General features: G+C 46.9%; 1 protein-coding gene across 1 annotated transcript in view; it reads right to left on the bottom strand.

Annotated features, from left to right (window-relative positions):
• Nucleotides 1-18310: 18310 nt before the first annotated feature.
• The window catches only part of LOC311141913 (E3 SUMO-protein ligase PIAS2-like), a 43259-nt gene continuing 37152 nt past the window's right edge, over nt 18311-24417 (bottom strand). Inside the window, exon 13 of the mRNA XM_084177427.1 lies at nt 18311-19106. Coding sequence (XP_084033553.1) covers nt 18883-19106 — 224 coding nt within the window. The 3' untranslated portion in view covers nt 18311-18882. The remainder of the gene's footprint in view (nt 19107-24417) is intronic.

Below are 24417 nucleotides of genomic sequence, written 5' to 3'. Positions count from 1 at the left end.
TATGTTGGTATGGATATTCGAACACAGCTTTGACTTTATTCCTTAATGAACGTACCAATGAATGACTCACTGAAGTCAAGGCCTATACTGCCACCTACCGCCTGATAATTTTGACTACCACAACAAACATGTTCCAAGGTAGACTACACAGAACTTTTTGCATTGCACAAGGGGGTACAATAGCAATGTCAACCAAGTAATGCCAACTGCATATGGCAAGCTATGTTAATCTATCGCTAGGTTAGCTAGCTACGTAACGTTAGCAAAGGAAGTTTGGCTTGCCAACGACACGTCGTGTGTAGGGGTAAACGCTGGCAGCAATTTATCAAAACATTTGCAAACACTTTTAAAACGTTACCTCGAGATAATACAAGTCCAAAGACGTAATTTGAGAGTCGAGGAAATCTTCGTATGTGTGAAATTCCGTCACAATATTGTCGAGAGCCGCGGCAGCGTTGTCCTCCTCCATATTTTACTGTTATTTACTTACGCTGGCCGATTACCATAGCAACCTGCACGAGAATCACTGCTGGGTGGCGCCAAAGAGGCGCTCGCGCCTTCATCTTTCCCAAAGATCCTTTGTATCTTTACTTGAAACATGGACAGTTATTTACTTGGACCAGGGTAATTATCTAGGCCTAGTTTAAGGAGGATGTTGAGAGACTTTTGGTTCACATGGTGTGCCAACACGTGTCCTGTGCTGTGCGTCACTACACGCATATTTTGGATAGTCCTTAGAATGTTTTAGCCTGTATTTTTTTTATTTTTAGGCCTACCAATCAAATGTATTTTACTTACAATTTTACCAATCAAATGCAATGGGTTATTGCTGACCAATACATTTGGATGTTGTCCATTTATTTTAAAAATAGTATGAAGGAGCCTAAATGTAGCCTGTAAACCATGGAATTGATAAAGCATTGGAACAACCCTGTGAAATTGACAAAAGAATGTCAAACACAATGTACAAATCAAAAAAATAATTATTGCATAATTATTACACAATTGTTGCCTATGGGGGAAAAAAGTATTTAGTCAGCCACCAATTGTGCAAGTTCTCCCACTTAAAAAGATGAGAGGCCTGTAATTTTCATCATAGGTACACGTCAACTATGACAGACAAATTGAGAAAAAATAATCCAGTTAATCACATTGTAGGATTTGTTATGAATTTATTTGCAAATTATGGTGGAAAATAAGTATTTGGTCAATAACAAAAGTTTCTCAATACTTTGTTATATACCCTTTGTTGGCAATGACACAGGTCAAACGTTTTCTGTAAGTCTTCACAAAGTTTTCACACACTGTTGCTGGTATTTTGGCCCATTCCTCCATGCAGATCTCCTCTAGAGCAGTGATGTTTTGGGGCTGTCGCTGGGCAACACAGACTTTCAACTCCCTCCAAAGATTTTCTATGGGGTTGAGATCTGGAGACTGGCTAGGCCACTCCAGGACCTTGAAATGTTTCTTACGAAGCCACTCTTCGTTGCCCGGGCAGTGTGTTTGGGATCATTGTCATGCTGAAAGACCCAGCCACGTTTAATCTTCAATGCCCTTGCTGATGGAAGGAGGTTTTCACTCAAAATCTCACGATACATGGCCCCATTCATTCTTTCCTTTACACGGATCAGTCGTCCTGGTCCCTTTGCAGAAAAACAGCCCCAAAGCATGATGTTTCCACCCCCATGCTTCACAGTAGGTATGGTGTTCTTTGGATGCAACTCAGCATTCTTTGTCCTCCAAACACGACGAGTTGAGTTATTACCAAAAAGTTCTATTTTGGTTTCATCTAACCATATGACATTCTCCCAATCCTCTTCTGGATCATCCAAATGCACTCTAGCAAACTTCAGACGGGCCTGGACATGTACTATCTTAAGCAGGGGGACACGTCTGGCACTGCAGGATTTGAGTCCCTGGCAGCGTAGTGTGTTACTGATGGTAGGCTTTGTTACTTTGGTCCCAGCTCTCTGCAGGTCATTCATTGAGGATGACCAGGTATATTGTCTTGCAGGAACACCTACGTTGACTTGAATGTGATGCACCTCTCCTGCTCATCTTTCCTGGTGTCTGTGAAACGCGTCTCGCCAGCCCGGGCGCCAGCAATGATGCCAGCCTTGCACACCAGGGAGTCTGTGAGCGTGGACTTCCCGTGGTCCACATGGGCGATCACAGACATGTTCCTGATGTTGGACTTCTTGTCCATGATCGCACGGATCTGGTCTACTGTAAAAGTCACCTGGGGAGGGGAGGTCAAATCATATGTTATTTGTCACATGCTTCGTAGAAAACAGGTGTACACTAACAGTGTTTACTGAAGGGTCCTTTTCCAACAATGCAGAGAGAACTGGCCAGTATGAAAAATGTATGCACTCACTAACTGTAAGTCGCTCTGGATAAGAGCGTCTGCTAAATGACTAAAATGTAAAATGTAAATGTAGAACGATAAGATAAAATAGAAATAGAAATAGTGACAGTGAGTAAAGAATACAAAATTAGTAAAATATGACTATATACATTTATATGGAGTAGAAAATAACATGGTTATATACAGGAAGTAGAAAATAACATGGTTATATATAAGGAGTAGAAAATAATGACATAAAACATGTCCAGGCCCGTCTGAAGTTTGCTAGAGTGCATTTGGATGATCCAGAAGAGGATTGGGAGAATGTCATATGGTCAGATGAAACCAAAATAGAACTTTTTGGTAAAAACTCAACTCGTCGTGTTTGGAGGACAAAGAATGCTGAGTTGCATCCAAAGAACACCATACCTACTGTGAAGCATGGGGGTGGAAACATCATGCTTTGGGGCTGTTTGTCTGCAAAGGGACCAGGACGACTGATCCGTGTAAAGGAAAGAATGAATGGGGCCATGTATCGTGAGATTTTGAGTGAAAACCTCCTTCCATCAGCAAGGGCATTGAAGATGCAACGTGGCTGGGTCTTTCAGCATGACAATGATCCCAAACACACCGCCCGGGCAACGAAGGAGTGGCTTCATAAGAAGCATTTCATGGTCCTGGAGTGGCCTAGCCAGTCTCCAGATCTCAACCCCATAGAAAATCTTTGGAGGGAGTTGAAAGTCCGTGTTGCCCAGCGACAGCCCCAAAACATCACTGCTCTAGAGGAGATCTGCATGGAGGAATGGGCCAAAATACCAGCAACAGTGTGTGAAAACCTTGTGAAGACTTACAGAAAACGTTTGACCTGTGTCATTGCCAACAAAGGTTATATAACAAAGTATTGAGAAACTTTTGTTATTGACCAAATACTTATTTTCCACCATAATTTGCAAATAAATTCATAAAAAAATCCTACAATGTGATTTTCTGGATTTTTTTCCCTCAATTTGTCTGTCATAGTTGACGTGTACCTATGATGAAAATTACAGGCCTCTCTCATCTTTTTAAGTGGGAGAACTTGCACAATTGGTGGCTGACTAAATACTTTTTTCCCCCACTGTACACCTGTTCTGAAAGGCCCCAGAGTCTGCAACACCACTAAGCAAGGGGCACCACCAAGCAAGCGGCACCATGAAGACCAAGGAGCTCTCCAAACAGGTCAGGGACAAAGTTGTGGAGAAGTACAGATCAGGGTTGGGTTATAAAAAAATATCAGAAACTTTGAACATCCCACGGAGCACCATTAAATCCATTATAAAAAAATTGAAAGAATATGGCACCACAACAAACCTGCCAAGAGAGGGCCGCCCACCAAAACTCACGGACCAGGCAAGGAGGGCATTAATCAGAGGCAACAAAGAGACCAAAGATAACCCTGAAGGAGCTGCAAAGCTCCACAGCGGAGATTGGAGTATCTGTCCATAGGACCACTTTAAGCCGTACACTCCACAGAGCTCGGCTTTACAGAAGAGTGGCCAGAAAAAAGCCATTGCTTAAAGAAAAAAAGAAGCAAACATGTTTGGTGTTCGCCAAAAGGCATGTGGGAGACTCCCCAAACATATGGAAGAAGGTACTCTGGTCAGATGAGACTAAAATTGAGCTATTTGGCCATCAAGGAAAACGCTATGTCTGGCGCAAACCCAACACCTTTCATCACCTCAAGAACACCATCCCCACAGTGAAGCATGGTGGTGGCAGCATCATGCTGTGGGGATGTTTTTCATCGGCAGGGACTGGGAAACTGGTCAGAATTGAAGGAATGATGGATGGTGCTAAATACAGGGAAATTCTTGAGGGAAACCCGTTTCAGTCTTCCAGAGATTTGAGACTGGGACGGAGGTTCACCTTCCAGCAGGACAATGACCCTAAGCATACTGCTAAAGCAACACTCGAGTGGTTTAAGGGGAACATTTAAATGTCTTGGAATGGCCTAGTCAAAGCCCAGACCTCAATCCAATTGAGAATCTGTGGTATGACTTAAAGATTGCTGTACACCAGCGGAACCCATCCAACTTGAAGGAGCTGGAGCAGTTTTGCCTTGAAGAATGGGCAAAAATCCCAGTGGCTAGATTATAAAGACATACCCCAAGAGACTTGCAGCTGTAATTGCTGCAAAAGGTGGCTCTACAAAGTATTGACTTTGGGGGGCGTGAATAGTTATGCACGCTCAAGTAGTTTTTTTGTCTTGTTTCTTGTTTGTTTCACAATAAAAAATGTTTTGCATCTTCAAAGTGGTATGCATGTTGTGTATATCAAATTATACAAAACCCCACAAAAATCTATTTTAATTCCAGGTTGTAAGGCAACAGAATAGGAAAAATGCAAAGGGGGGTGAATATTTAGCAAGGCACTGTAAAGTTACCAGATAAGTAGGGCTATATTCTCCATAAAATATCAACATATCTATTCCTTAAATTCAGTTTCCATTTTAAAACATTAACCTAACTTAATCTAATCTAACAGTCATAACGTTTTAGTGGGTAGGTCCTCATCCCATACCAGGCTGTGGTCTAAATGCCATTCTATACACTTTAAACATTATTTGCCTTAACAATGTACAGGTTTATACATTAAATAAAATGCACTCTCTCAGGCCCTGATTGCTTTTGGCTATGTTTAACAAAGCATTTCAACAAAGAAGGACAACTTAGCTCTACATCTGGTTCTGTGAATATGGATATTAAATGTGTTAAAATATCCTGATTCATAACCAACAAACTAAAGGTTCAAAAGTTGGGACTGTTGTGGTCCGGAAACCATTTTGGATTTGGGGATATTAACTTGTATACAATTTTACACAAAATACAAAAGGGATGCTCCAAGACAGGGAAGGACAAACAACAAGCACAGCACTTACACAAATGACTGATGATTGGCTGAGAGAAATTGATGATAAAAAGATTGTGGGGGCTGTTTTGTTAGACTTCAGTGCGGCTTTTGACATTATCTATCATAGTCTGCTGATGGAAAAATGTGTTATGGCTTTACACCCCCTGCTATACTGTGGATAAATAGTTACCTGTCTAACAGAACACAGAGGGTGTTCTTTAATTGAATCCTCTCCAACAAAATCCAGGTAGAATCAGGGATTCCCCAGGGCAGCTGTCTAGGCCCCTTAATTTTTTCAATCTTTACTAACGACATGCCACTGGCTTTGAGTAAAGCCAGTGTGTCTATGTGCGCGGATGACCCAACACTATACACGTCAGCTACTACTGCGACTGAAATGACTGCAACACTTAACAAAGAGCTGCAGTTAGTTTCAGAATGGGTGGCAAGGAATAAGTTAGTCCTAAATATTTCAAAAACTAAAAGCATTGTATTTGAAACAAATCATTCACTAAACCCTAAACCTCAACTAAATCTTGTAATGAATAATGTGGAAATTGAGAAAGTTGAGGAGACTAAACTGCTTGGAGTAACCCTGGATTGTAAACTGTCATGGTCAAAACATATTATATATTGATACAACAGTAGCTAGTATGGGGAGAAGTATGTCCATAATAAAGCGCTGCTCTGCTTTCTTAACAGCATTATCAACAATGCAGGTCTTACAGGCCCTAGTTTTGTTGCACCTGGACTACTGTTCAGTCGTGTGGTCAGGTGCCACAAAGAGGGACTTAGGAAAAATTGCAATTGGCTCAGAACAGGGCAGCACGGCTGGCCCTTGAATGTATACAGAGAGCTAATGTTAATAATAAACTCAGCAAAAAAAGTAACAGTCAGTATCTGGTGTGGCCACCAGCTGCATTAAGTCCTGCAGTGCATCTCCTCCTCATGGACTGCACCAGATCTGCCAGTTCTTGCTGTGAGATGTTACCCCACTCTTCCACCAAAGCACCTGCAAGATCCCGGACATTTCTGGGGGGAATGGCCCTAGCCCTCACCCTCCGATCCAACAGGTCCCAGACATGCTCAATGGGATTGAGATCCGGGCTCTTTGCTGGCCTTGGCAGAACACTGACATTCCTGTCTTGCAGGAAATCACACACAGAACGAGCAGTATAGCTGGTGGCATTGTCATGCTGGAGGGTCATTGTCAGGATGAGCCTGCAGGAAGGGTATCACATGAGGGAGGAGGATGTCTTCCCTGTAACGCACAGCGTTGAGATTGCCTGCAATGACCACAAGCTCAGTCCGATGATGCTGTGACACACCGCCACAGGCCATGATTGACCCTCCACCTCCAAATCGATCCCGCTCCAGAGTACAGGCCTCGGTGTAACGCTCATTCCTTTGACGATAAACGCGAATCCGACCATCATCCCTGGTGAGACAAAACCGCGACTTGATGTTCAGATGTATCGATCCTGTGCAGGTGTTGTTACACGTGGTCTGCCACTGCAAGGACGATCAGCTGTCCGTCCTGTCTCCCTGTAGCGCTGTCTTAGGCGTCTCACAGTACGGACATTGCAATTTATTGCCCTGGCCACATCTGCAGTCCTCATGCCTCCTTGCAGCATGCCTAAGGCAAGTTCACGCAGATGAGCAGGGACCCTGGGCATCTTTCTTTTGGTGTTTTTCAGAGTCAGTAGAAAGGCCTCTTTAGTGTCCTTTGTTTTCATAACTGTGACCTTAATTACCTTAATTGTTAGTGTCTTAACGACCGTCCCACAGGTGCATGTTCATTCATTGTTTATGGTTAATTGAACAAGCATGGGAAACAGTGTTTAAACCCTTTACAATGAATATCTGTGAAGTTATTTGGATTCTTACGAATTATCTTTGAAAGACAGGGTCCTGAAAAAGGGACGTTTCTTTTTTTGCTGAGTTTATGCACGTCAATCCCTCCTAGCTCAAATTGGAGGAGAGATTGACTTCATCACTACTTGTATTTGTGAGAGTTATTGACATGTTGAATGCACGAGCTGTCTGTTTAAACTACTAGCACACAGCTCAGACACCCATGCATACCCCACCAGAGGTCTCTTCACAGTCCCCAAGTCCAGAACAGAATATGGGATGCGCACAGTACTACATAGAGGCATGACTACATGGAACTCTATTCCACATCAAGTAACTAATGCAAGCAGTAAAATTAGGTTAAAAAAAAAAACATAAAAATACACCTCATGGAACAGTGGGGACTGACACAAACATAGGCACAGACACATGCATACAAACACACACATGGATTTTGTGTCGTAGATATGTGGTAGTAGAGTAGGGGCCTGAGGGTTGTGAAATCTGTTGTGAATGTATTGTAATGTTTTTAAAATTGTATAACTGCCTTAATTTTGCTGGACCCCAGGAAGAGTAGTTGCTGCCTTGGCAGCAGCTAATGGATATCCATAATAAATACAAATACAAGATGGCAAAAGTAATTAGATGGTACATACACAAGGTAAAACTAAATACAAAACATATTTTCAACATTTTGGGAAAGATGGCATTTGAGCACTCTTGGCGCTCAAGTTTCTATTTATTTATTTGTGGTCAATGTATGGTGTGGTGGATTATTATTGCTGTGACAGAAAGGGGAACACAAATCCACTGTTAAATATAGCTGCAAGCAGCCATGCCGGATTTAAGCTTTGGCCCCATAGCGCCACCATCAGGACACATTGGACACGTCGCCCTAGGATGAGCTACTTCTGTACTCCTTACCATGCCTACAAAATATCAGAACTCAACATCGAACACATGATGCAATATGCTTTTGGTACATTTTCAATGATGTTGACTACTTTAAAATGTCTTCTTCTCCAGAACCGCTGGACCGACTGGCACCAAATTTGGTAGCATCTATGTACTAGGGATGTGACAAATTGACAATTTTCCTTAAAGTTTAAACAGCCTTTTATCATTAAAACAATACAAATGTATAGAATTCCACGTGAATTCCCCAGGCCTTTATATCATCTAGTTAACACGGAAAATGTTTTGTGATTTTACATTTTGTGGGGGAAGAAAAACCAAAAAACCTTTTTTACGGTTAGGGATTTTTCTTAATGTTAAGGATCCCAACTTCATTTAAAAGTTTGAACATTTACACCCCTTTAAAGTTTAAACGCAATATTTTCCAGGCCTCTAGCTCAAGCAATATGTCGACTATGAGCCAATGTTTCTATTTTTTATTTTTTATTTCACCTTTATTTAACCAGGTAAGCCAGTTGAGAACAAGTTTTTCTCATTTACAACTGCGACCTGGCCAAGATAAAGCAAAGCAGTGCGATAAAAACAACAACACAGAGTTAAATACAGGGAAAAAGTATTTGATCACCTGCTGATTTTGTACGTTTGCCCACTGACAAAGACATGATCAGTCTATAATTTTAATGGTAGGTTTATTTGAACAGTGAGACAGAATTACAAAACAAAAATCCAGAAAAATGCATGTCGAAAATGTTATAAATTGATTTGCATTTTAATGAGGGAAATAAGTATTTGGCCCCTCTGCAAAACATGACTTAGTACTTGGTGGCAAAACCCTTGTTGGCAGTCACAGAGGTCAGATGTTTCTTGTAGTTGGCCACCAGGTTTGCACACATCTCAGGAGGGATTTTGTTCCACTCCTCTTTGCAGATCTTCTCCAAGTCATTAAGGTTTCGAGCCTGACGTTTAGCAACTCGAACCTTCAGCTCCCTCCACAGATTTTCTATGGGATTACGGTCTGGAGACTGGCTAGGCCACTCCAGGACCTTAATGTGCTTCTTCTTAAGCCACTCCTTTGTTGCCTTGGCCGTGTGTTTTGGGTCATTGTCATGCTGGAATACCCATCCACGACCCATTTTCAATGCCCTGGCTGAGGGAAGGAGGTTCTCACCCAAGATTTGACGGTACATGGCCCCGTCCATCATCCCTTTGATGCGGTGAAGTTGTCCTGTCCCCTTAGCAGAAAAACACCCCCAAAGCATAATGTTTCCACCTCCATGTTTGACAGTGGGGATGGTGTTCTTGGGGTCATAGGCAGCATTCCTCCTCCTCCAAACACGGCGAGTTGAGTTGATGCCAAAGAGCTCGATTTTGGTCTCATCTGACCACAGCACTTTCACCCAGTTCTCCTCTGAATCATTCAGATGTTCAATGGCAAACTTCAGACGGGCCTGTATATGTGCTTTCTTGAGCAGGGGGACCTTGTGGGCGCTGCAGGATTTCAGTCCTTCACGGCATAGTGTGTTACCAATTGTTTTCTTGGTGACTATGGTCCCAGCTGCCTTGAAATCATTGACAAGATCCTCCAGTGTAGTTCTGTGCTGATTCCTCACCGTTCTCATGATCATTGCAACTCCACGAGGTGAGATCTTGCATGGAGCCCCAGGCTGAGGGAGATTGACAGTTCTTTTGTGTTTCTTCCATTTGCGAATAATCGCACCAACTGTTGTCACCTTCTCACCAAGCTGCTTGGCGATGGTCTTGTAGCCCATTCCAGCCTTGTGTAGGTCTACAATCTTGTCCCTGACATCCTTGGAGAGCTCTTTGGTCTTGGCCATGGTGGAGAGTTTGGAATCTGATTGATTGATTGCTTCTGTGGACAGGTGTCTTTTATACAGGTAACAAGTTGAGATTAGGAGCACTCCCTTTAAGAGTGTGCTCCTAATCTCAGCTCGTTAGCTGTATAAAAGACACATGGGAGCCAGAAATCTTTCTGATTGAGAGGGGGTCAAATACTTATTTCCCTCATTAAAATGAAAAACCAATTTATAACATTTTTGACATGCATTTTTCTGGATTTTTGTTGTTGTTATTCTGTCTCTCACTATTCAAATAAACCTACCATTAAAATTATAGACTGATCATTTCTTTGTCAGTGGGCAAACGTAAAAAATCATCAGGGGATCAAATACTTTTTTCCCAGCAGAGAACTGGAAGGAATGGCGGACAAAGGAGGTGTTGGCTTTGGGGATGACCAGTGAGATATACCTGCTGGAGCGCATACTACGGGTGGGTGTTGCTATAGTGACCAATGAGCTAAGATAAGGCAGGGATTTGCCTGGCAGTGATTTATAGATGGCCTGGAGCCAGTGGGTTTGACGACGAATATGTAGTGAGGACCAGCCAACAAGAGCGTACAGGTCACAGTGGTGGGTAGTATATGGGGCTTTGGTGACAAAACGAGTAGCACTGTGATAGACTACATCCAATTTGCTGAGCAGAGTGTTGGAGGCTATTTTGTTGGCTATTCAGTTTTACGAGGGCATGTTTGGCAGCATGAGTGAAGGAGGCTTTGTTGCGAAATAGGAAGCCGATTCTAGATTTAACTTTGGATTGGAGATGCTTAATGTGAGTCTGGAAGGAGAGTTTACAGTCTAACCAGACACCTAGGTATTTGTAGTTGTCCACATACTCTAGGTCAGACCCGTCGAGAGTAGTGATTCTAGTCGGGTGGGTGGGTGCCAGCAGCATTCGACTGAAGAGCATGCATTTAGTTTTACTAGCGTTTAAGAGCAGTTGGAGGCTACGGAAGGAGTGTTGAATGGCATTGAAGCTCGTTTGGAGGTTTGTTAACACAGTGTCCAATGAAGGGCCAGATGTATACAAAATGGTGTCGTCTGCGTAGAGGTGGAGCTGAGAATCACCAGCAGCAAGAGCGACATCATTGATATACACAGAGAAAAGTGTCGGCCCAAGAATTGAACCCTGTGGCACCCCCATAGAGACTGCCATAGGTCCAGACAACAAGCCCTCCGATTTGACACATTGAACTCTATCTGAGAAGTAGTTGGTGAACCAGGCGAGGCAGTCATTTGAGAAACCAAGGCTATTTAGTCTGCCAATAAGAATGTGGTGGTTGACAGAGTCGAAAGCCTTGGCCAGGTCGATGAAGATGGCTGCACAGTACTGTCTATTATCGATCGTGGTTATAATATCGTTTAGGACCTTGAGCGTGGCTGAGGTGCACCCATGACCAGCTCGGAAACCGGATTGCATAGCGGAGAAGGTACGGTGTGATTCGAAATGGTCGGTGATCTGTTTGTTAACTTGGCTTTCAAAAACTTTTGAAAGGCAGGGCAGGATGGATATAGGTCTGTAACAGTTTGGATCTAGAGTGTCACCCCCTTTGAAGAGGGGGATGACCACGGCAGCTTTCCAATCTCTGGGGATCTCAGACGTTACGAAAGAGAGGTTGAACAGGCTAGTAATAGGGGTTGCAACAATTTTGGCGGCTAATTTTAGAAAGAAAGGGTCCAGATTGTCTAGCCCAGATGATTTGTAGGGGTCCAGATTTTGCAGCTCTTTCAGAACATCAGCTGTCTGAATTTGTGTGAAGGAGAAGCGGGGGGGGCATGGGCAAGTTGCAGCGGAGGGTGCAGAGCTGGTGACCGGGGTAGTGGTAGCCAGGTGGAAAGCATGGCCAGCCGTAGCAAAATGCTTGTTGAAATTCTCGATTATTGTAGATTTATCGGTGGTGATAGTATTTCCTAGCCTCAGTGCAGTGGGCAGCTGGGAGGAGGTGCTCTTATTCTCCATGGACTTTACAGTGTCCCCAAACCTTTTGGAGTTAGTGCTACAGGATGCACATTTCTGTTTGAAAAAGCTAGCCTTTGCTTTCCTAACTGCTTGTGTATATTGGTTCCTAACTTCCCTGAAAAGTTGCATATCGCTGGGGCTATTCAATGCTAATGCAGTACGCCAAAGGATGTTTTGGTGCTGGTCAAGGGCAGTCAAGTCTGAGGAGAACCAGGGGCTATATCTTTTCTTAGTTCTGAATTTTTTGAATGGGGCATGCTTATTTAAGATTGAGAGGAAAGCACTTTTAAAGAACATCCAGGCATCCTCTACTGACGGAATGAGATCGATATCCATCCAGGATACCTGGGCCAGGTCAATTAGGAAGGCCTGCTCGCTAAAGTGTTTTAGGGAGCGTTTGACAGTGATGAGGAGTGGTCGTTTGACCGCGGACCCATTACAGACGCAGGCAATAAGGCAGTGATCACTGAGATCCTGGTTGAAGACAGCGGAGGTGTATTTAGAGGGTAAGTTAGTCAGGATGATATTTATAAGGGTGCCCATGTTTACGGATTTAGGGTTGTACCTGGTAGGTTCCTTGATAATTTGTGTGAGATTGAGGGCATCTAGTTTAGATTGTAGGTTGGCCGGGGTGTTAAGCATATCCCAGTTTAGGTCACCAAGCAGTAAGAACTCTGAGGATAGATGGGGGGCAAGCAATTCACATATGGTGTCCAGGGCACAGCTCGGGGCTGAGGGGGGTCTGTAGCAAGCGGCAACAGTGAGAGACTTATTTCTGGAAAGGTGGATTTTTAGAAGTAGGAGCTCAAACTGTTTGGGCACAGACCTGGATAGTATGATAGAGCTCTGCAGGCTATCTCTACAGTAGATTGCAACTCCACCCCCTTTGGCAGTTCTATCTAGACGGAAAATGTTGTAGTTGGGGATGGACATTTCTGAATTTTTGGTGGCCTTCCTAAGCCAGGATTCAGACACTGCTAGAACATCAGGGTTGGCGGAGTGTGCTAACGCAGTGAATAACTCAAACTTAGGGAGGAGGCTTCTGATGTTAACATGCAAAAAACCAATGCTTTTACAGTTACAGAAGTCAACAAATGATAGCTCCTGGGGAGTAGGAGTGATTCTGGGGGCTGCAGGGCCTGGGTTAACCTCTACATCACCAGAGGAACAGAGGAGGACTAGAATAAGGATACGGCTAAAGGCTTTAAGAACTGGTCTTCTAGTGCGTTGGGGACAGAGAGTAAAGGGGGCAGATTTCCGGGCGTTGTAGAATAGATTCAGGCCATTATGTACAGACAAGGATATGGAAGGATATGAGTACAGTGGAGGTAGACCTAAGCGTTGGGTAACAATGAAAGAGATAGCATCACTGGAGGCACCGATTGAGCCGGTCTCCGCGTGTATGGGGGGTGGAACAAAGGAGCTATTTGAGGCAGTTTGAGAGGGACTTGGTGCTTTACAGTGAAATTGTTTAATAATAACTAACTGGAACAGCAATAGGCAAGGCATATTTACATGGGAGAGAGGCATAAAGCAATCACAGGTGTTATTCGAGAGAGCTAAGACAACAACTGGTAATGGCGATGAAAGTTTGGGCTGAGGCTAAACAGATAAACAGGACAGGGTACCGTGTAAAGGAACAGTCCAGCAGGCATCAGCTGTGCAGCTGAGTGATCATAAGGTCCAGTGAACAGCAATATGTGAGTCCGAGAGCAGTTCGAATTGGTGCTACAGCACTGGCTAGCAGGAAGCACGGCTGTTGTTTGCGTGTGCTAGCGGGCCGGGGCTAGCAGATGGATCTTCGTGGACGTCGCAACGGGAAGCCTGTTGAAACCACAGATGATTACGTTGGCAGACCAGTCGTGATGGATCGGCAGGGCTCCGTGTCGACTCTAGGAGATCCAGTCCGGTTGACAGAGAGGTAGATAGCTGGGAGATGGGCCTGACTCGAGGCTAGCTCAAGGCTGATTAGCCAACAACAACATCCATTTGGTTGCAGCTAGCTAGTTGCGATGATCCGGAGTTAAAGGTCCAGTGATTCCGGCAGAAAAACCGATATGTTCTGGGTCGATAACGCGCTGTGCAGACAGTGCAGACTGGCCGAATAATAGTCCAGGCTAGAGCTGGCTGGTAGGTAGTGCAGGCCATGGACAAAGATGAAAAACCGCTAACGGTAGCTGATAGCAAGTAGCTAGTTAGCTGGCTACTCCCGTCCGGTAGACAGAGAGGTAGATAGCCGGGATATGGCCCTGGCTCGAGGCTAGCTCAAGGCTAACTGGTGCTTGCTTCGGGGGCAGTGGTGATTAGCCAACAGCAACATCCATTCGGTTGCGGCTAGCTAGTTGCAATCCGGTGTTAATGTCCAGTGATTCAGTTATTCCGGCAGAAAATCTGATGTTCTGGGTGAAAACCGCTAACGGTGGCTAATAGCAAGTATAGCTAACTAGTTTCAACTGGAGATTCTAGATAAAAGGTAAGTCAATAATAGAATCCGTTCCGGGTTGCAGGAAAGTATATTTAGTAGAAAGATGAAAAGGGGGCGGCAGGTAGCTTAGTGGTTAAGAGCGTTGTGCCAGTAACCGAAAGGTCGCTGGTTCTAATCCCCGAGCCGACTAGGTGAAAAATCTGTCAATGTGCCCTTGAGCAAGGCACTTAACCCTAATTGCTCATGTAAGTCGCTCTGGATAAGAGCGTCTGCTAAATGACTAAAATGTAAATGTAAAAGTGTGATAGGGTAATATGTATGAAAAATACCAAAAATAAATTTAAAAAACAGGCTATTTACACGGACACACACATAGTACACGACCGCACTGCTACGCCATCTTGGATACATGAGATTGCGTAAATGTTTTTCCCGTCCGATAGCGCCACCATGCGACTAAACTGAACCATGATTAACAGGTTAGCTAGACTCATTTCCCTGACCATGTGCCAAATTTCATCACTCTGAGTAAAACAGATCAAGAGATGTATAGCGCCACTGTGTGGTCAATTTGAATGTCCTTGCATATGTCGAGTGTCAACAGTGTTCAGTACAAATGTTCTAAGTTTTGTTACAATATGAATGTGTCTGATTTATGTGCAAGACCACGCCCACGTGAATGTTTATTGGCCATGTTGTTTGAGATGCTAGCCTGGAAAATATTGCATTGAGAGACATTGGTCAATCGACGATATATGTCAAGTTTCGTCTAGATCGGCCCAGTGGTTCCGGAGATGTCATTTAAGTGTTTTCACCTTATTAACATTTCACTAAATTAACATTCAATTCTCTGGCAACATTCCTGTAGTCAGCATGCCAATTGCACACTCAAAACTTGAGACATCTGTGGCATTGTGTTGTGTGACAAAACTGCACATTTTAGAGTGGCCTTTTATTGTCCCCAGCACAAGGTGCACCTGTGTAATGATCATGCCGTTTAAAGCTTCTTGATATGCCACACCTGTCAGGTGGATGGATTATCTTGGCAAAGTATAAATGCTAACTAACAGGGATACAAACAAATTTGTGCACAACATTTTTGAGAAATAAGCTTTTTGTGCGTATGGAAAATGTCAGGGATCTTTTATTTCAGCTCATGAAACATGGGACCAACACTTTACATGTTGCGTTTTATATTTTTGTTCAGTGTAATTACACTTTGGATGGTGTATCAATACACCCAGTCACTACAAAGATACAGGCGTCTATCCTAATTCCGTTGCCGGAGAGGAAGGAAACCGCTCAGGGATTTCACCATGAGGCCAATGGTGACTTTAAAACAGTTACAGAGTTTAATGGCTGTGGATGATCAACAACATTGTAGTTACTCCACAATAATAACCTAACTGACAGAGTGAAAAGAAGGAAGTCTGTACAGAATAAAAAATATTCCAAAACATGCATCCTATTTGCAATAAGGCACTAAAGTAATACTGCAAAAAAAATGTGGGAAAGAAAGAAACGTTATGTCCTGAATACAAAGTGTTATGTTTGGGGCAAATCCAACACAACACATCACCGAGTACCACTCTCCATATTTTCAAGCATGGTGGTGGCTACATCATGTTATGGGTGTGCTTGTCATCGACAAGGACTAAGGAGTTTGGGAGGATAAAAACAAACAGAATAGAGCACAGGCAGAATCCCAGAGGGACACATGGTTCAGTCTGCTTTCCAACAGACACCGAGACTAGAGGAACACCTGGTTCAGTCTGCTTTCCAACAGACACCGAGACTAGAGGAACACCTGGTTCAGTCTGCTTTCCAACAGACACCGAGACTAGAGGAACACCTGGTTCAGTCTGCTTTCCAACAGACACCGAGACTAGAGGAACACCTGGTTCAGTCTGCTTTCCAACAGACACAGAGACTAATTCACCTTTCAGCAGGACAATAACCTAAAACACAAGGCCAAATATACACTGGAGTTGTTTACCAAGACAGTGAATGTTCCTGAGTGGCCGAGTTACAATTTGGACTTAAATCTGCTTGAAAATCTATGGTAAGACTTGAAAATGTCTGTCTAGCAATGATCAACAACCAATTTGACAGAGCTTGAAGAATTTTTAAAAGAATAATGTGCAAATATTTTACAATCCAGGTGTGGAAAGCTCTTAAGAGACGTACCCAGAAAGACTCACAGGTGTAAAGGTGATTCATATTACCTCAACTACCTCAACTAGCCGGTGCCCCCGCACATTGACTCTGCAACGGTACCCCCCTGTATATATAGCCTCCCTACTGTCACTTTATTTTACTTCTGCTCTTTTTTTCTCAACACTTTTTTTGTTGTTGTTTTATTCTTACTTTTTTTGTTTAAAATAAATGCACTGTTGGTTAAGGGCTGTAAGTAAGCATTTCACTGTAATGTCTGCACCTGTTGTATTCGGCGCATGTGACCAATAAAATGTGATTTGATTTGATTCTAACATGTATTGACTCAGGGGTATTTCTGTATTTCATTTTCAACAAATTTGCACAAATGTTTAAAAACATGTTTTCACTTTGTCATTATGGAGTATTGTGTGTAGATGGGTGAGAAAAACAATCAATTAAATCCATTTTGAATTTCAGCTGTAACAACAAAATGTGGAAATATTAGACAAATTATTTGATTAGATTCATGGCTGCTGTTTTACAGCCCTCTAACATGGCTCAGGAGACTGAAAAGATTTGGCATGGGTTCTCAGATCCTCAAAAAGTTATACAGCTGCACCATCGAGAGCATCCTGACTGGTTGCATCACCGCCTGGTATGGCAACTGCTCAGCCTCCGACCACAAGGCACTACAGAGGGTAGTGCGTACGGCCCAGTACATCACTGGGGCCAAGCTTCCTGCCATCCAGGACCTCTATACCAGGCGGTGTCAGAGGAAGGCCCTAAAAATTGTCAAAGACTCCAGCCACCCTAGTCATAGACTGTTCTCTCTGCTACCGCACGGCAAGCGGTACCGGAGCGCCAAGTCTTGGTCCAAAAGACTTCTCAACAGCTTCTACCCCCAAGCCATAAGACTCCTGAACAGCTAATCATGGCTACCCGGTCTATTTGCACTGCCCCCCCACCCCCACCCCATCTTTTTACTCTGCTGCTACTCTGTTAATTATGTATACATAGTCACTTTAACTCTACCCACATGTACATATTACTTCAACTACCTCAACTAGCCGGTGCCCCCGCACATTGACTCTGCACCGGTACCCCCCTGTATATATAGCCTCCCTACTGTTATTTTATTTTACTTCTGCTCTTTTTTTCTCAACACTTTTTTGTTGTTTTTTTATTTTACTTTTTTATTTAAAAATAAATGCACTGTTGGTTAAGGGCTGTAAGTAAGCATTTCACTGTAATGTCTGCACCTGTTGTATTCGGCGCATGTGGCAAATAAAATTTGATTTGATTTGAATATGTCAAGGGGTATGAATACTCACTGAACTCACAGTACAATGGGGTTTTACCTAGCGTCGCTGCTTGAACCCCTAATTAGTTAGTAGTACAACAGTGAGCTGCCTTGGGATAACTTCCCCTAGCTACTGAAAAGCAGCCGCTTCAACCAATCGACACCGTCAACCATAGCCATTGTCCCGCCTCCTGCTGAATGCTTCCATGTCAGTTCATCCAATAGAAAAAGCAATAAAGTGAAGACAGACAGGTGGTAAAAGTCAAGTGTCATGTTAAAGCCCCTCCCCTTCTCTTCTCTTCCTCATTAGCTGGTGAGACCAGCTCAGTGAGACCAGCTCAGTGAGACCAGCTCAGTGAGACCAGCTCAGTGAGACCAGCTCAGTGAGACCAGCTGGAGTCTGTGGGTGGGGTGCCTCCCAACTATCTTTTCCTTCCATCAGCACTGACCTAACAAAGCAGGGGCCGGGTGAAATAAAATAATGTGTCCCAACTTTACTGTGTCCCAACTTTACTGTGTCCCGACTTTACGGTGTCCCGACTTCACGGTGTCCCGACTTTACGGTGTCCCGACTTCACGGTGTCCCGACTTTACGGTGTCCCGACTTTACGGTGTCCCGACTTTACGGTGTCCCGACTTCACGGTGTCCCGACTTTAGGGTGTCCCGACTTTACGGTGTCCCGACTTTACGGTGTCCCGACTTCACTGTGTCCTGACTTTACTGTGTCCCGACTTTGCAGTGTCCCAACTTTACAGTGTCCCAACTTTACGGTGTCCCGACTTTACTGTGTCCCGACTTTACAGTGTCCCAACTTTACGGTGTCCCGACTTTACGGTGTCCCGACTTCACTGTGTCCTGACTTTACGGTGTCCCAACTTTGCAGTGTCCCAACTTTACAGTGTCCCAACTTTACGGTGTCCCAACTTTACGGTGTCCCAACTTCACGGTGTCCCGACTTTACTGTTACTGGCATCCAGACGCCAATGCAGATGAAGGGAAGGAGACCACTAGCTCTGGGATCTCGCTGGCCCAGTGGACAGAGACTGTGTCCCAAATGGCACCCTATTCCCTATATAGTGGCTGGACGGCCAAAAGTAGTGCACTATGTAGGGATTAAGATACCATTTCGGACACAGCCATTGAAGGCTTCTGATAGGAGGATCCTTTGAGTGATAAGAGAATCAGTCCAATGAGATGATGTCTGAGATGCTGTTGGACCCTCCCCCTCCCCCGGTAATAACCCCAGTTTCGTAGGAAGAGGTGGAAGTGTGGTGAGAGCTGGGCTCGTACTGGCTAGAAGAGGACACCAGGGCGGCGCTAGTGGGCACAGCCTGCAGGTTATCCAGGAACATGGGAGCTCTGTAATGCTGCCGGTCACCTTGGATCAGTGAGAACAGATCCAGACCTAGATGAGAGGGGAAAAGATTGTTTCACTCTCCTCCTCTGAACTCAAAGCATCACAGACATATAACCAGACATATAACCAGACATATAACCAGACATATAACCAGACATATAACCAGACATATAACCAGACATTGTTTGATCGGCAGGACAAAGAGGTCAAAGCTCCAACTAGGATTGCAAAATTCAGGAAATTCACAGGTTTTCCAGAAATACTGGTTGCAGGATTTCCTTCCAATAATATTCCCGCTTGATTACGGAAACAAAGAATTTCTGGAAAACTAGCCTAGCTCCAACACTAGCTGGTGACTAACTCTGGTGACAGGGGGGTGACTTACTCTGGTGACGGGGGGGGTGACTTACTCTGGTGACAGGGGGGTGACTTACTCTGGTGACGGGGGGGTGACTTACTCTGGTGACAGGGGGGTGACTTACTCTGGTGACAGGGGGGTGACTTACTCTAGTGACAGGGGGGTGACTTACTCTGGTGACAGGGGGGTGACTTACTCTGGTGACAGGGGGGTGACTTACTCTGGTGACAGGGGGGTGACTAACTCTGGTGACGGGGGGGTGACTTACTCTGGTGACGGGGGGGTGACTTACTCTGGTGACGGGGGGGGTGACTTACTCTGGTGACAGGGGGGTGACTTACTCTGCATGTCTGTAGGGATGGTGACAGGGGGGTGACTTACTCTGGTGACAGGGGGGTGACTTACTCTGCATGTCTGGAGGGATGGTGACAGGGGGTTGACTTACTCTGGTGACAGGGGGGTGACTTACTCAGGTGACAGGGGGGTGACTTACTCTGGTGACGGGGGGGTGACTTACTCTGGTGACGGGGGGGGTGACTTACTCTGGTGACAGGGGGGTGACTTACTCTGGTGACAGGGGGGTGACTTACTCTGGTGACAGTGGGGTGACTTACTCTGGTGACAGGGGGGTGACTTACTCTGGTGACGGGGGGGTGACTTACTCTGGTGACAGGGGGGTGACTTACTCTGGTGACAGGGGGGTGACTTACTCTAGTGACAGGGGGGTGACTTACTCTGGTGACAGGGGGGTGACTTACTCTGGTGACAGGGGGGTGACTTACTCTGGTGACAGGGGGGTGACTAACTCTGGTGACGGGGGGGTGACTTACTCTGGTGACGGGGGGGTGACTTACTCTGGTGACGGGGGGGGGTGACTTACTCTGGTGACAGGGGGGTGACTTACTCTGCATGTCTGTAGGGATGGTGACAGGGGGGTGACTTACTCTGGTGACAGGGGGGTGACTTACTCTGCATGTCTGGAGGGATGGTGACAGGGGGTTGACTTACTCTGGTGACAGGGGGGTGACTTACTCAGGTGACAGGGGGGTGACTTACTCTGGTGACGGGGGGGTGACTTACTCTGGTGACGGGGGGGGTGACTTACTCTGGTGACAGGGGGGTGACTTACTCTGGTGACAGGGGGGTGACTTACTCTGGTGACAGTGGGGTGACTTACTCTGGTGACAGGGGGGTGACTTACTCTGGTGACAGGGGGGTGACTTACTCTGGTGACAGGGGGTGACTTACTCTGGTGACAGGGGGGTGACTTACTCTGGTGACGGGGGGCGACTTACTCTGGTGACGGGGGGTGACTTACTCTGGTGACGGGGGGGTGACTTACTCTGGTGACGGGGGGTGACTTACTCTGGTGACGGGTGGGTGACTTACTCTGGTGACGGGGGGTGACTTACTCTGGTGAAGGGGGGGTGACTTACTCTGGTGAAGGGGGGGTGACTAACTCTGGTGACGGGGGGGTGACTTACTCTGGTGACGGGGGGGTGACTTACTCTGGTGACAGGGGGGTGACTTACTCTGCATGTCTGTAGGGATGGTGACAGGGGGGTGACTTACTCTGGTGACAGGGGGGTGACTTACTCTGCATGTCTGGAGGGATGGTGACAGGGGGGTGACTTACTCTGGTGACAGGGGGGTAACTTACTCAGGTGACAGGGGGGTGACTTACTCTGGTGACGGGGGGGTGACTTACTCTGGTGACAGGGGGGTGACTTACTCTGGTGACAGGGGGGTGACTTACTCTGGTGACAGGGGGGTGACTTACTCTGGTGACAGGGGGGTGACTTACTCTGGTGACAGGGGGGTGACTTACTCTGGTGACAGGGGGGTGACTTACTCTGGTGACAGGGGGGTGACTTACTCTGGTGACGGGGGCGACTTACTCTGGTGACTGGGGGGGTGACTTACTCTGGTGACGGGGGGTGACTTACTCTGGTGACGGGGGGGTGACTTACTCTGGTGACGGGGGGGTGACTAACTCTGGTGACGGGGGGGTGACTTACTCTGGTGACGGGGGGGTGACTTACTCTGGTGACAGGGGGGTGACTTACTCTGTATGTCTGTAGGGATGGTGACAGGGGGGTGACTTACTCTGGTGACAGGGGGGTGACTTACTCTGCATGTCTGGAGGGATGGTGACAGGGGGGTGACTTACTCAGGTGACAGGGGGGTGACTTACTCTGGTGACAGGGGGGTGACTTACTCTGCATGTCTGTAGGGATGGTGACTTATTCTGCATGTCTGTAGGGATGGTGACAGGGGGGTGACTTACTCTGGTGACAGGGGGGTGACTTACTCTGCATGTCTGGAGGGATGGTGACAGGGGGTTGACTTACTCTGGTGACAGGGGGGTGACTTACTCTGGTGACAGGGGGGTGACTTACTCAGGTGACAGGGGGGTGACTTACTCTGGTGACAGGGGGGTGACTTACTCTGGTGACGGGGGGGTGACTTACTCTGGGGACAGGGGGGTGACTTATTCTGGTGACAGGGGGGTGACTTACTCTAGTGACAGGGGGGTGACTTACGCTGGTGACAGGGGGGTGACTTACTCTGGTGACAGGGGGGTGACTTACTCTGGTGACAGGGGGGTGACTAACTCTGGTGACGGGGGGGTGACTTACTCTGGTGACGGGGGGGTGACTTACTCTGGTGACGGGGGGGTGACTTACTCTGGTGACAGGGGGTTGACTTACTCTGCATGTCTGTAGGGATGGTGACAGGGGGGTGACTTACTCTGGTGACAGGGGGGTGACTTACTCTGCATGTCTGGAGGGATGGTGACAGGGGGTTGACTTACTCTGGTGACAGGGGGGTGACTTACTCAGGTGACAGGGGGGTGACTTACTCTGGTGACGGGGGGGTGACTTACTCTGGTGACAGGGGGGTGACTTACTCTGGTGACAGGGGGGTGACTTACTCTGGTGACAGGGGGGTGACTTACTCTGGTGACGGGGGGTGACTTACTCTGGTGACGGGGGGGTGACTTACTCTGGTGACGGGGGGTGACTTACTCTGGTGACGGGTGGGTGACTTACTCTGGTGACGGGGGGTGACTTACTCTGGTGACGGGGGGGTGACTTACTCTGGTGAAGGGGGGGTGACTAACTCTGGTGACGGGGGGGTGACTTACTCTGGTGACGGGGGGGTGACTTACTCTGGTGACAGGGGGGTGACTTACTCTGCATGTCTGTAGGGATGGTGACAGGGGGGTGACTTACTCTGGTGACAGGGGGGTGACTTACTCTGCATGTCTGGAGGGATGGTGACAGGGGGGTGACTTACTCTGGTGACAGGGGGGTAACTTACTCAGGTGACAGGGGGGTGACTTACTCTGGTGACGGGGGGGTGACTTACTCTGGTGACAGGGGGGTGACTTACTCTGGTGACAGGGGGGTGACTTACTCTGGTGACAGGGGGGTGACTTACTCTGGTGACAGGGGGGTGACTTACTCTGGTGACAGGGGGGTGACTTACTCTGGTGACAGGGGGGTGACTTACTCTGGTGACAGGGGGGTGACTTACTCTGGTGACGGGGGCGACTTACTCTGGTGACTGGGGGGGTGACTTACTCTGGTGACGGGGGGTGACTTACTCTGGTGACGGGGGGGTGACTTACTCTGGTGACGGGGGGGTGACTAACTCTGGTGACGGGGGGGTGACTTACTCTGGTGACGGGGGGGTGACTTACTCTGGTGACAGGGGGGTGACTTACTCTGTATGTCTGTAGGGATGGTGACAGGGGGGTGACTTACTCTGGTGACAGGGGGGTGACTTACTCTGCATGTCTGGAGGGATGGTGACAGGGGGGTGACTTACTCAGGTGACAGGGGGGTGACTTACTCTGGTGACAGGGGGGTGACTTACTCTGCATGTCTGTAGGGATGGTGACTTATTCTGCATGTCTGTAGGGATGGTGACAGGGGGGTGACTTACTCTGGTGACAGGGGGGTGACTTACTCTGCATGTCTGGAGGGATGGTGACAGGGGGTTGACTTACTCTGGTGACAGGGGGGTGACTTACTCTGGTGACAGGGGGGTGACTTACTCAGGTGACAGGGGGGTGACTTACTCTGGTGACAGGGGGGTGACTTACTCTGGTGACGGGGGGGTGACTTACTCTGGGGACAGGGGGGTGACTTATTCTGGTGACAGGGGGGTGACTTACTCTAGTGACAGGGGGGTGACTTACGCTGGTGACAGGGGGGTGACTTACTCTGGTGACAGGGGGGTGACTTACTCTGGTGACAGGGGGGTGACTAACTCTGGTGACGGGGGGGTGACTTACTCTGGTGACGGGGGGGTGACTTACTCTGGTGACGGGGGGGTGACTTACTCTGGTGACAGGGGGTTGACTTACTCTGCATGTCTGTAGGGATGGTGACAGGGGGGTGACTTACTCTGGTGACAGGGGGGTGACTTACTCTGCATGTCTGGAGGGATGGTGACAGGGGGTTGACTTACTCTGGTGACAGGGGGGTGACTTACTCAGGTGACAGGGGGGTGACTTACTCTGGTGACGGGGGGGTGACTTACTCTGGTGACAGGGGGGTGACTTACTCTGGTGACAGGGGGGTGACTTACTCTGGTGACAGGGGGGTGACTTACTCTGGTGACAGGGGGGTGACTTACTCTGGTGACAGGGGGGTGACTTACTCTGGTGACAGGGGGGTGACTTACTCTGGTGACAGGGGGGTGACTTACTCTGGTGACTGGGGGGGTGACTTACTCTGGTGACGGGGGGTGACTTACTCTGGTGACGGGGGGGTGACTTACTCTGGTGACGGGGGGGTGACTAACTCTGGTGACGGGGGGGTGACTTACTCTGGTGACGGGGGGGTGACTTACTCTGGTGACAGGGGGGTGACTTACTCTGTATGTCTGTAGGGATGGTGACAGGGGGGTGACTTACTCTGGTGACAGGGGGGTGACTTACTCTGCATGTCTGGAGGGATGGTGACAGGGGGGTGACTTACTCTGGTGACA

The sequence above is a fragment of the Coregonus lavaretus genome (genome assembly GCF_964263955.1).
Source record: "Coregonus lavaretus genome assembly, chromosome: 14".
NCBI lineage: Eukaryota > Metazoa > Chordata > Actinopteri > Salmoniformes > Salmonidae > Coregonus > Coregonus lavaretus.
The sequence above is the reverse complement of the archived record's forward strand: the minus strand, read 5'-3'. Positions and strand labels throughout refer to the sequence as shown.